Source organism: Carassius carassius, chromosome 42 (genome assembly GCF_963082965.1).
Source record: "Carassius carassius chromosome 42, fCarCar2.1, whole genome shotgun sequence".
Classification (NCBI taxonomy): domain Eukaryota; kingdom Metazoa; phylum Chordata; class Actinopteri; order Cypriniformes; family Cyprinidae; genus Carassius; species Carassius carassius.
In genome coordinates, this window is record NC_081796.1 from 497501 (window position 1) to 510560 (window position 13060).

Here is a 13060-nt window from a genome sequence, read left to right on the forward strand (position 1 = left end):
TTTCCAGTCCCTCCTCGACCCGGCTGCAAAATCCCCGTAAGTGTCTACCGCTCAATATCATCATCATTATCATCCTCATCCTCATCATCATTATCATCCTCATCCTCATCCTCATCATCATTATCATCCTCATCCTCATCATCCTCATCATCATTGTCGTCGTCTTTAAAATCTCTCTAACTCTCACTCTACGCTGCTCAATAATTATTCTTCCTACCCATTTCGGTTGATTCGTCATAATTAAAGGTGAAGTGTGTCATTTCTGCACCAAACAGAACCGCAAAAATAATGTTGTTATTATTTACTATTTTAATTTAGCATTTAAGATTATGTAGAATTTATTTTCATTCATTTAGTTAGTTACTAGATTTAGTAGTGTCAGTCCACTCTGGATATCAAACTTAGATGTGAGAAACCTTTTAACTTGACAAATGCACACTTGACCCATCTCAAGTGTAATGCTCATTTCATCCATCTCTGCTAATAAGAAATTCATTAAATGCATTTTATATGAACTTAATGGATGTCAGACTAGCAAATATGTGATTTGATATGTCATTATCTTTCTTTATATGAGCATTTTCCCTTTATCTATGGCATGAGGTGCTTCAGGTAGAGATGACTGCCTGTTTTCCTCTTCAAGATGCTTTATGGACCGTGCATTACATTCATTAGTGCTCATGTACTGTATATATCTCAGCATTAGTTTAAGGTTTCCTTCAGTGCAGCCGCTGTATGTTGAGACGGTCAGAGTCAAGGCCAGCGTTCAGTGCGTACGCTCCATAATCCACACATGGAGCTCGTGATCACGGTGGTGTGATCTCCACATGGAACCAGCAGAACAGGATCTATTTTTACAGTCCACAGTTATTGGTTTCTCTCATGATGTGCTGAATTAACACTGTTTCACACCAATTATATTAACACTTATTTGTCTTTCTTTTGGTAAGGTTAACAGTGATTCTACACAAGGTGAGTTTTAAGAGATGTTTTCTGATTATCATACACTACTGATCAAAAGTGTGAGGACATTATGATTTAAAAAAAAAAGAAAAGAATAGATTGATTCATTAGTGCTGCATTAAATTGATCAGAAGTAACAGTGAAGACATTTATAATGTTACAGTAGATTTCTATTTCAGATAAAAGCTGTTCTTCTGAACTTTCTGTTCATCTGTGAATCCTGAAAAATAAAATGCATCACAGTTTCCACAGAAATATTGAGCAGCACAACTGTGTTCAACATTGATAATAATCAGAAATGTTTCTTGAGCAGTAAATCATCATATTATTCTGATTTCTGAAGATCATGTGACACTGAAGACTGGAGGAATGATGCTGAAAATACAGCGGAGCATCACAGAAATACATTACACTTTAACACAGATTCACACAGAACACAGATGATTTACACTGGAGTAATATTTCACTGTTTTACTGTATTTCTGATCAAATAAATGCAGCTTTGAGCAGAAGAGACTTCTTTCAGAAACTGAATCTACTAACCTCAAACTACTGGATGATAGTGTTTTTAGCAGAACAAAATAATATTCACTTGTTGTCTGAATTTTCTTGTTAAAACAAATTCACATTAGAATCAGATCACATTATTTTTTATATATTATTATTATTATTATCATTTACTTAGAATGAATCTGGTGATGATTTTGTCTACTTAATGACTATTCCTCTATTTTGCTTAAATGTGAACTTGGAGAGTGTGCTTTCTACAATCTCTAATTAAAAAAAATAATAACTATTTTCATTTTTAATATGTCCAATTGTAATGTTACATATCTGGCATAGTTTTTGTGAGTGTTGTCTGTTTGCTGGTGGTGTTGTGTTGATTGTGTGGTCCTGACCTGTAGAGGGCGCCAGCAGAGACCTGCCTTCATCATCATCTTCATCATCATCGTCGTCCTCCTCCGGTGTGTACCTCACAATCACATCACACCTTCTGTCCTTGAACAGCTTGACTTAGATGTGGTTCTGATCTCATGCGTCTTCTCTCATAGGCAACACACTGGGAACCAAAGTCATGGTGAGTTTATCTAGACATTCTCTCACAGATCCTGAGAGCGTTTAGATACTGATTAAACAGAGATTGAGCTGCACTGAGCTGTTGTTGTTGTTGAATGCATGACTGTGTCAGGCTGAAAAAGGTGACCAGGGTTTCGGAGGAGAGAAAGGAGAAGCTGGGATGCCAGGGCTGCCGGGGAGATCAGGTTCAGCAGTGAGTGACTCCGATATATATTGATATATACACATATCACTGCAACTGAAAGCATCACATGACCACTGATTCTGTCAGTTCTCCATTAGACTCTATTAGAGGTGCATTTATTTTAACCCTATAAAGCTACTGTATCATATTTGATCATGAATTTCTAAGGCTCTAAATAATCAACATGATCAAACTCTGAAGGCAATCTTCTCCATGCCTTCTGTCGACTGATTAATAGTTCAGAGTTCCCTTTCAGTCGGTCACTTCAGAGTTGTGTCCAAGTTCTGACACTAGGGGCTGCACTTGGGAGTCTGACATCATTGAGAAAAGCCCAATGAAATGGACAAGCAAAATGTGCATTTGCTCACTTGTTCTGTTCTTCGGAGCCAATGTAGCGTCTATTTTGGAGATTCACCTCTCAATCTCTTCTATCTGTGGCACAAGCAGCAGTTTCTCCCTTGATCACACACAGATAAGTGTAGTGAGAACATGTCCTGTGATCCGACATGTTTCCCCATCACCCAGTCCAAATGGGCCTTCAGGTCAGCTGGGAAAAGAGTAAGTTCTCCACTGGGTAGAGCTCCTCTTTTTTCAGTATGAAACTGGATTTGGTTTCCAAGCAGCAGGCGATCTGTGCTCCAACAGTTGCTTGGGGATTCCAAGCATCGAATAGCGGTTATTCTTCAATTATTCAGAGGCTCCTTGGGTATGGCATCCTTGATCGCGGCATGCCAGCAAAAGATGCTTTAAGATAGAGTGGCCTTATGCGCTGTTTGACCAATGTAGGTATTGTACATAATCCACCAATCGTGGGGCTGCGCATGAGAAGGTGAGAACTACAGGGAACCATCAAAGTGATGCAAGTAGGCATCAAGATAGTAGTCACTTCTGTCATTGGCCACAAGCCACCCATCATCTCCTTCTGAAGCCAGCTGAACACTCACATTGTGGGTGACCTCCTTCACACAGCAGATTCAGATGAGAGGAGACGCTCCCGCTGATAGCAATGAATCAGTCGTGTAGAGACACAGCTGTTGCTTCACAGGATTCCTCCTTTTGCCCATTGTGTTTCCCAATCTGAGGTCAACATGCGTAACCAAGACTTTTTTATCAAAAACTCTTTTGTTATAATAATGGAAACGTCCAGCTTCAGCTGCTGCTCCTCGTGTCAGATGTTTCCTGATTGTGATCAAGTAAAGGTCAGAATAAGGTCAGTAATATCTCCAGATGAACTCTTCCTGGACTGAAGCAGCTCAGCTTTACTTGATTCTCCATCAATCATGTTTTAGAGTCTCAAATCTGATCCTCAGGATCTTTTGAGGAGCGTTTGTTTCCAGAAGCTTTACTTTCACTGTTCCTCAGCGGAGGAATGATCTTCACAAGCCTCCAGAACATCTCACATCTTCTGAGGAGCCTTGATTTCTTCATCTTTGGCTCATTTCAATCTCATTTTAATGAGACAGATTCCTGGAGATATAGAGCGACGACTGATATTTTAGATCATTTTCAATTCAAATTAAATTAAATTAAAGCATTTAGCAGACGCTTTTATCCAAAGCAACTTACAGTGTATTCAGGCTAACATGTGCTCCCTGGGAATCAAACCCACAACCTTTCGTGCTGCTAGCGCAACGCTCTACCACTGAGCCACAGAAACACTACTGACGTTTTATGTCAGTATCTGCTGTACTGTTAGAAAGATCTCATTCATCATATTAATATCAGCATCTGCTTCAAATGGCATATCTTTCTCAGTTTGAGTCTCTAAATAAAATTGAGATGTTTTTCTCTCTCCATATTCTCACTTTATCTGACTATATGAGCCACAGAAGACTGAAGGATCAAATATGACTATTACAACCTAAATATGTAAAGATGTTTATAGCTCTGTAAACTGTTCCATTTCCAAAAATCCAGTTTTTGATTATTGTTTCTTCATGTATCCAGCTGTGAGTTCTTATTTTTCGGCTGTTGCTCTCTCTCCTTTTGCTCATCTCATTCTCATTCCTGTCTCTCAGTTCTCATCTCATGTCGTGTTATATCTTCCACTTGGTCACACTGAGTAAATAAGTAAACAGTTGGATTAAGAAAAACTGTGTCTGTTAATTTCAGGCTGCAAAGCAACAAAATTAGATTATTTTAAAAGAAAAGTATTATTTTCTATACCTACTGTAGATCCCAATTCGAACGTAACACGTGATAAATAAATCAACTTTTTTCCAGCTATTTCAGAGTATTCTCAAATTATTATAGTCAAGTATATATATATATATATATATATATATATATATATATATATATATATATATATATATATATATATATATATATATATATATATATATATATATATATATATATATATATATATATATATATATATAATATGAAAACTACATTTACAAAAAAAAAAAAAAAAAATCATTAGCCTACTTGAAATAAAATACACTTTAAAAGACATACAAGAAAATATAAAGACTTTTTATTTATTTTTTTCAGGTAGTTCCCAAGTCAGCATTTCTGATTTAAATTAATTTAAAATGATGTAGTAAAATAACTAAAACTACGACTGAAATAAAAATGTATAAGAACAATATGTAACTACTAAAAATTACAAACATTTAAAAAAACAATAAATCTTTAAATTAAAGTAAAGATAAAATGTAAAATATAAAAATAAAAATGTTTAAAATATTGATAAAAATATAGAAGCATCTCAATGATAATAATATTATACAAGTAATATATAATCATACATTATGATATGGATCTTTTAAAAATTACAAATTCAGCAAAATAATAATAATAATTGTAATTTTAGAAGCATTGTTTGCTCACTAATTTACATCCACAAGCTGTTATTATTTAAAATACACGTTGAATAACTGGAAGATCTTTTTTTTACTGGATGAACTATTCCTTCAGTTTGACCAAGTCTGGTGTTTCTGAGTCAAGATGGAAGGCTTTCACATGTACAGGAACGCTGATGTTGGTTTGTCAGCAGGGGGCTAAAGGAGAATCTATCATCGGACCCCCTGGTCATCCAGGACCACGAGGACCCCCCGGTGCACCAGGTTTGGGGAGAATCGGTGTGGCTGGACCTCCTGGACCGCCAGGACCTCCTGGACCTCCTGGACAACACACATCTGGTACGAAAAACCCTAAAGTATTTGACTTGTATTTTTTTCTCATTTTGCAAATCCACGGTTGTCTTGAGCCCAGTGCAGCAGTGCCTCTGGAGGTTGGTGTGTTTATTTGTGTGAGTCCTGATGTCCCGCTGTGACGCAGGAGTAGATGTGATGTTGATGTAGGGTTATGAGGGAGCAAGGGGTCCTCAGACGCTAGTCCCTGCTGAGATCCCCACTGCTCTTCATCTCACCGTGACACTTCTGCTGTTATCACACTTTGATATGCAGAGTTGCTCAAGAGTTCATGTTGTTTCAGGCGTGATGATCCCTGGCCCTCCTGGACCCCCCGGGCCCCCGGGACGCGCCGCTGACACCTCCAGCACCGTGAGTCAAACACAACACTCACAGTCTGATCAAAACTGTCAATGCATCACTCATTTGCTTTAATGTGACTCTGCTCGAGTGTCCTTACGCAAACAGGACCCTGAGATGTTCCCAGCGGTGAATCAGGTCAGTTTACAGAATACAGTCATATTTCTTGTAGGATATCTCAAGACGCTCATCGTTGATTTTGGCCTCTGAGAACAACCTGACCTGGGCTGCTTTATCAAACATGCTCACTTTCGATCACAGAGATGTCTGTTTTGACCTGGAAGAGAGAGATCGTTTCTAAACATGCATAGTTCTTAGTAAGGGAATGAAACTTTGCAGAAGACCCTTAGGTTTAGGTTTTATACATTTGGACAGTTTTTTAGCAGTCATGAGGTTTTTAAATGTAATTAATTTCCATTCATTACAATGGTTAATACTAGTAATTCTCGCATTATATACTTATATATAATATATATTACTATACATTTCAACTGATGATATTTTGAAATTTCAAAGAATTTCTCAGTTTTTTTCCCATTAATATCAAAGTGATAAATGCAGTAATAAAAACTGACTTTTTCACATTCGCTCTTTAATAGGAACGTTGCCAATCAGGTATGGCTGGATGGTGTTAGCTATTTAATATTTGTTTTTATCCCAGTGGACCAGGGATCATTGTTCCCTATGATTTATTGCTGTTGCTGAGCAGATCTTTTCTCTATTGGGTGCACATATGAGTAACCTGAGCAAAAACACTCTTCACACCAGACCACTCCAGCACACACACTCATAGTGTGTCACTTTTAACTTTAATGTGCTATTTAATTTGGATTTGACCCTTGATGTAACTAAATAATCTACATTTTAGGTTACCCGAGCGAGAAAACATTTTTGCAGTATAATACACTGCCTTTCAAAGGTTTGGGATCGGTAATAGTTTTAAAGAAGTTTCTTTGGCCCATTGCTACTGCTGCAACTACACACACTAGCTGGGGACTATATTCATGTGCTGCGTAATATCACTGCGCCTGCTGCGCACATCGTACCTTTATTATTACGCCGGAAGGAGTGTATAGTTCCTAGTCTTATCGTTATAGAAAATCTCAGCTTTTCATTTCCGTCGGTCTTAGTACACAATGTAAACAAATAAATAAGAGTCTAGTTTTAAACAAGAAAAATATGATAACTCTTTGGTCATTTTAGAGCGAGATGCTAACGGTCTAATCAGATTCAATGATCTATGCTAAGCTAAGCTAAAAGTGCTCCCGCTAGACCCAGAGATCGGCTGAATGGATTTGAAAACAGGCAAACTCAACTGTTTAACTCTAGGGGAGATGGAAAATGAGCCTATTTTCAAAAAAAAGTGTTCCTTTAATCAAGCCACTCTTCTTTAAAACAGGAGGAGGACTCTCGATTAGAGCTATTTTAGTATTCGGTCTCTACAGGAACTCCTTTGGTGCACATCATTCTCTTCTTGTGAAACCTGTAAACCACATTCACCAGTTCTAACTCTATAGAGACATCGACTTTATAGTGGTTTACCCGAGCATTGCAATTCTTTTGTTTTTACTAAAATACAATCATGTGGCTTTCCCAACTCATTATTTACTCTGCGCAGCAGCATGCATGCATCTTAGAGCCAACATTGACTGGGATATGACTTTATTTTTTTCAACTGGATAGATCCAGTCAGACATTGTCATGAGGATGAAAGGTTTCCTCACACAGGTTCAGCTGGGTTTGGGTTCGGTGTTTTGAGAAGCAGAAAGATCTTCAAGCTGCACTGATCTAGCACAACAGAGTGTTTAAAACTCTCTCATGTGACCCCTGTGTGTCAAACACATTTACATCGATCTCCACCAGAGTTCACCTGCAATGAGCATTTGACTTACTGGATCACAAAACACATTTGTCCGTGGATCACAAACCAAGTGGACACTGAAAGAGCATCAGCAACATTTGAATATGTTAAAGATCTGGTTTTGTGTTCCACGGAAGAAAGAAAGTCATATTTATTGGACTGTGACTGTGGTGTTTCCTGCAGGTCAGGACGTATGTGAGTCTTCAGGCCATGAGACATCAGTCGTCTGCGGTGGAGGACGGGACGCTGTCTTTCGTTCTGGACTCTAGTAAACTCTATATAAAGGTTCCAGGAGGCTGGAGAGAGGTTCAGGTCAGCCTCTCATCATACTCTTCATATTTCACAGCTGATGTTGAGCTTCTCTCAGATAGAAGATGTCAGTTTTCATGTGGAGTTTCTCCCACAGCTCGGCGGGATGATAGAGACGTATTCCCCCGTCCTCCCACAGGATGATGTAAGGACTGCATTATTGGTTCTCACTGAACACATTTTATTAGACAAAGAAAAGTTTTTAAATATGGAAAAGTGTTTTTAAGTCTTGTGGCCCTCATTTACAGTGTGACTGTATGTGTTTGTGTGTCCTCTACAGGCTGGACCCCTGATTCTGACCCCACACATCAGACACACACCCATAACACACACCGGCAACGCAGTAAGTGTGTGTGTGAGAGAGTGAGTGTGTGTGTGTGTGTGTGTGTGTGTGTGTGTGTGTGTGTGTGTGTGTGTGTGAGAGAGGGTGAGTAAGAGTGTGTGTGTGAGAGAGAGAGTGAGAGTGTGTGTGTGTGTGTGTGTGTGAGAGAGAGAGTGAGTGTGTGTGTGTGTGTGTGTGTGAGAGGGTGAGTGAGAGTGTGTGTGTGTGTGTGAGAGAGAGAGTAAGTGTGTGTGTGTGTGAGAGAGAGAGTGAGTGTGTGTGTGTGTGTGTGTGTGTGTGTGTGTGTGTGTGTGTGTGTGTGTGTGTGTGTGTGTGTGTGTGTGTGTGTGTGTGTGTGCGCTGTGTGTGTGTGTGTGTGGCTCCTGCTGCTGGTTAAACACTCGTCTCACATCCTGCACTTTCACAGCGTATCTGTCCCATGATGCAGTGCGCTGAACACTCACCTCACAATCATTCCCAGGCTGTCGTCCACAGAGACGAATGTGAGATTAGTCATGCTTTGGTTCTGAAGATCATCAGGCCTCTAAAAGCGTCCCTGCGGCGTCTGGAGCTCCTGTTTTAGACTAAATGATGGTGCTGTCCATCTGCTGTTGGTGGAGATCATCCAGCCGCTCTGAGTCTCTGAAGAGATGACAGAAACACACACTCAAGCCACACAATCTCTGCTTCCGAGTCTGTCTGTGCTCAGTGTGTTTGTGTGTTTCAGACGGAGGGTTGATATATTAGAGAGACACTTATACTCAGTCATGACGATAGCTTGGTCTAATGCTGCAAACTATTCAGGAACCCTCTCAGTATTAGAGGTTAAATTAAGAACCTTTCATATTCACATCTAATAATCACACTGAAATGCACACCATCTAGTTTTCATGACAGATTTATTCAAACATACCTGAATAAGCTCCATCTGTGAGCAGAGATAACTTTCCTAAATGCAACATAAAGTCACACATCAATCGCACTCTGTTATATCTGACATCTCTCTTTGGCTTGAAACACTGATTGATCAGTTCCACGAGACATCTGTAAGCTGTACTGTATGTTTCAGCACCTGTTTGTTTTGTGCTGTAACTATCAAAGCGGAAGAGCCACACTTAGGAGCATTTATTGTTGGCATTTTGGGTCAAATGGACATGATTTGAGAGCTGAGACTTCTTTTCAGAAGTAACAAAGCTCAAGACTCTTTGCAGTTTTTGGATAACAGACGCACTAGAAATAATGGAACAACTGCAGATCTGGCAACCCTTGTGTGAATAACATTATCTTCACGCTCAGTTTGACACGCCCCCTTTTGATTGACAGGATGATGGCCGGTCGATCACTGCTTTCATGGGCTGATTACAGTTATTGGCCAATATACCGGTCCTTCTTTTCTATACACTACACTTTTCTATCATTTTTGCGAAGTTTCATGTTTAGTTACAATCCCATTTACTGTTGTTTGGCAAGTCATTTCAGTAGGAATCCACATGACTGGGAGTTTAGCATGAGTCTGAAAGATTTCTGAGCAGGAGAAAGCCACCGGTCGTGAGTGATGTGCACTGGAGGAGTGTTGTCTCACGCGTGTGCTTCTTCTGTGTGTGTGTGTCTCAGCTCAGGTTAGTGGCTCTCAACACACCGCTGACCGGAAACCTGGGCTCCATCCACTCGGTCAATAAACTGTGCCGGACTCAAGCTCAAGCCATGGGCATCAGAGACGACTACAAGGCCTTCCTCTCACACCACCTACAGGACCTGATTGACACCGTGCAGCCCATGTACCGAACAAACATGCCGATCGTCAACCTGAGGGTAAAGACGCTTTCTGTGCTTCTCAGTAATAATTCATGATCTCTCACGAGCGCTGTGAAGCTTCAGGCCTGTGCTCAACTCTAGTGAATACTGCTCAATGCATTTTCATTTGGCTGTCGTGTGAATTGATGTGTTTACCTTATTCTTGGTGTGAATAGGTCACCCAAAATAATGACTCCTTAACCCTCCCTCATCCCGTCCCAAACCAAACTCTGTTTGCACACGCTGTGCTGATAACTTTCTCCTCTGGTGAGCTGGAAATTCTGCTTCGATGGGATCATTGAGTCAAGAACTGGATCATTTCGATGCATGAACAAATCATTGTTTTGTGCAACAGATCAAATAGTTCATTGAAAACATGAAATCATTTATTTGCTAATGAATCTGTCATCAGTGCCCGTGTCATGAGCTCAAGAAGAGCAGAGGAGGATTTTAGTCAATAACAAATAACATTACTGTTCAAAAGTTAACAAGAAATTCCAGGGGGTCCAGAATGCTGACAGAGAGTCTGGACTCCTGTCTCTGGATGTTGTGATGAGAGAAGCGTGTGTCTGATGTGTGCTCTGTGTCTGTAGGGTGAGCTCCTGTTCAAGAACTGGGACAGCATCTTCTCCGATCACCTGCTCCCCCCCGGCGTCCCGCTGTACTCCTTCGACGGGCGAGACGTGATGAGAGACCCCTTCTGGTCAGTACTACATCAGCACACTCTCACCACAGCAATGGAGATGAGAGGAACACCTCCAGAGCTTCTGGTCCAATCATGTGCTTTCATACACGTCTTAAGCATTGTGTTGAATGCACCTCATTAATAACTCAAACTCTGGTGATGATTCAGTGTCATAGTTCTCCAGCCCTGGCTTTATTTCTGGTTCTGTGTTTATGTGTATTTATACTCCAGGCCGGTAAATATATCCTGGGATGGGAGCGTGACAGAGGAGCAGTAATTGTGCTCAGCTAGTAGCTGTTTTAGGCTTGTTTGTGTGGGCTGTGGATGTTTGTGGTGTTTCAGGAGAGTCTGTGTATGAACAGAAGAGCAGGAGCGACGGGAGTGTCATGAAGCCACGCTCTACACTCTTTGAGCTGTGAAACACATGATCTTTCTCTGAATGTGTGATGATCAGATGTGTGACATGTCCCAGTTACAGATCATCAGCTCGTCTGATTTATTTAGCAGTGTTTTATGCTTGTTTTTAAGTAACCAGTAGACTTCGGTTTATGTCACGGTATGAAAAGTGAAAAACATTTTGCTGTTTCTAGAAGCTGAAGAAAAATTCTCACTCTAGTAAACTACACTTATATACTTTTGAGTGAATCTCTGTGTGTGTGTGTGTGTGTGTGTGTGTGTGTGTGTGTGTTCAGGCCCCAGAAGGCGCTGTGGCACGGTTCTTCAGAGAGAGGCGAGCGTCTGTCCTCTCTGAACTGTGAGTCGTGGAGAGCGAGTGACATGGCCATCACCGGTCAGGCGTCGTTCCTCTACAGCGGGTTACTGAACCAGCAGACACGCAGCTGCTCCAACCGCTTCATCGTCCTGTGCATCGAGACCAGCCACGACCACAGGACCATGGAGGAGCTCCACACGGCACGGGATCGCCACAGGAGATGGTTCCACAGATACTGAAGCGTTTGGACGGACGGGACGCTGTGACGGAGGAGAAGCCGTGACCCATGGAGCTCAGGCTCTGGCCACATGAACTTTAACACAATCAAAGCCATGGCTCTAGAATGTAAAGTGTTTTGGCTGACTCCCAGTGATGGACTGGGACACTGGCCGTCATTTCTATGCACTGTACTTTTCATATTGTGTTTTTTGGTGTCGATTTTCCAAAGAAAAGTCTTTTTTGATCACGTCATTTATTTGTTTCTTACTCTTTGTATTTATTTTAATTTCAGTGTTTTATTTATACAGCGACCGGACATCATTCAAAAATGAGTATGGATAAATGCATTTTAACTCTATTTTTTGTTGTTTCTGGATACTGCATCCATTTTACTGATATAATCAATCTGACGAAGAGATCAGATTTCCATCAAATCACATTTTCATAGATTTTCTAAAGCACATAAACTGAAGCAGTGTTTGTCTGTTGAATAAAACATTTTTTTTCCAATTTTGATCTTAAAGTGCCTATGATTTTCATATTGCTGTTATTCATAAAGCCTGCCCTGCGGTGAACCTGAATGTGAGAGTAGTGTCTGCAGCCGAGGCTTGTTTGACCTGTTTAACACACATTATTCACAATGGCATACTGTGGGGGAAAATCATGTAAACTGACTTTAAGAGGTCACTGCTTTAAAGATGAATTTATTGCACATATCCAGGCTTCACTTTAGTTTATCGTGGGTCTTTTTAGCTTTTTAATTTAAAACGTACATTTCTCATTATTCACTGTAACAAAAGTCAAACTCTCAGTATTCTATATTTTTATTTAGTATTATTTTAGTTTAGTTTGGTTTAGTTTTTATTACACTCTAATTAAACAATTACAAGGCATTATTTCACTGCCAGCTGATATATTGCTCTAACTTTTCTTAACCGTTTGTATCTCTTGCAATAGTTGACCACTGTAGAAAGATTTCCTGCCAAAATAGTTCTTGTTGTTTACTACTTTAAATGAGCTCATGCTCATCTGCTGGACATCTCTCTCTCGTGAACGACAGTCAGCAGAAGATAGAGATTACTGTTTATAAAGTTGTAAATATGGATATTTGTCTTACACAAACACATTGATTTGCTTCAGAAGGCCTTCATTAACCCCTGGAGCCAAGTGAAGCGCTTCTAATGATGGAAGGACACACTTTATTGGGCTTCAAAACCTCAACACCCATTCAGTGCCGTTATAAAGCTGGGAAGAACCAGGATATTTTTAATTTAACTCTGATTCTATTCATCTGAAAGAAGAATGTCATACACACCTAGGATGACTCGAGGGTAAGTAAATCATGGGGTCATTTTTGGATGAACTACTGTATGCCTTTAAATTATTATTATTTTATTAAAGCTCTTCAATTAACAAACAGACATATATTATATT

At 40.0% G+C, this 13060-nt stretch overlaps 1 protein-coding gene across 1 annotated transcript in view; it reads left to right on the forward strand.

Annotated features, from left to right (window-relative positions):
- LOC132123887 (collagen alpha-1(XV) chain-like) overlaps positions 1-12136 on the forward strand; it is a 34765-nt gene extending 22629 nt beyond the window's left edge. Inside the window, exons 30-42 of the mRNA XM_059534579.1 lie at positions 1-36; positions 951-972; positions 1869-1928; positions 2016-2041; positions 2153-2233; positions 5226-5373; positions 5669-5736; positions 7769-7897; positions 7992-8039; positions 8175-8237; positions 9831-10028; positions 10604-10713; positions 11388-12136. The exon at positions 1-36 is cut by the window's left edge and continues 6 nt beyond it. Coding sequence (XP_059390562.1) covers positions 1-36; positions 951-972; positions 1869-1928; positions 2016-2041; positions 2153-2233; positions 5226-5373; positions 5669-5736; positions 7769-7897; positions 7992-8039; positions 8175-8237; positions 9831-10028; positions 10604-10713; positions 11388-11646 — 1248 coding nt within the window. The 3' untranslated portion in view covers positions 11647-12136. The remainder of the gene's footprint in view (positions 37-950; positions 973-1868; positions 1929-2015; positions 2042-2152; positions 2234-5225; positions 5374-5668; positions 5737-7768; positions 7898-7991; positions 8040-8174; positions 8238-9830; positions 10029-10603; positions 10714-11387) is intronic.
- Positions 12137-13060: the final 924 nt, after the last annotated feature.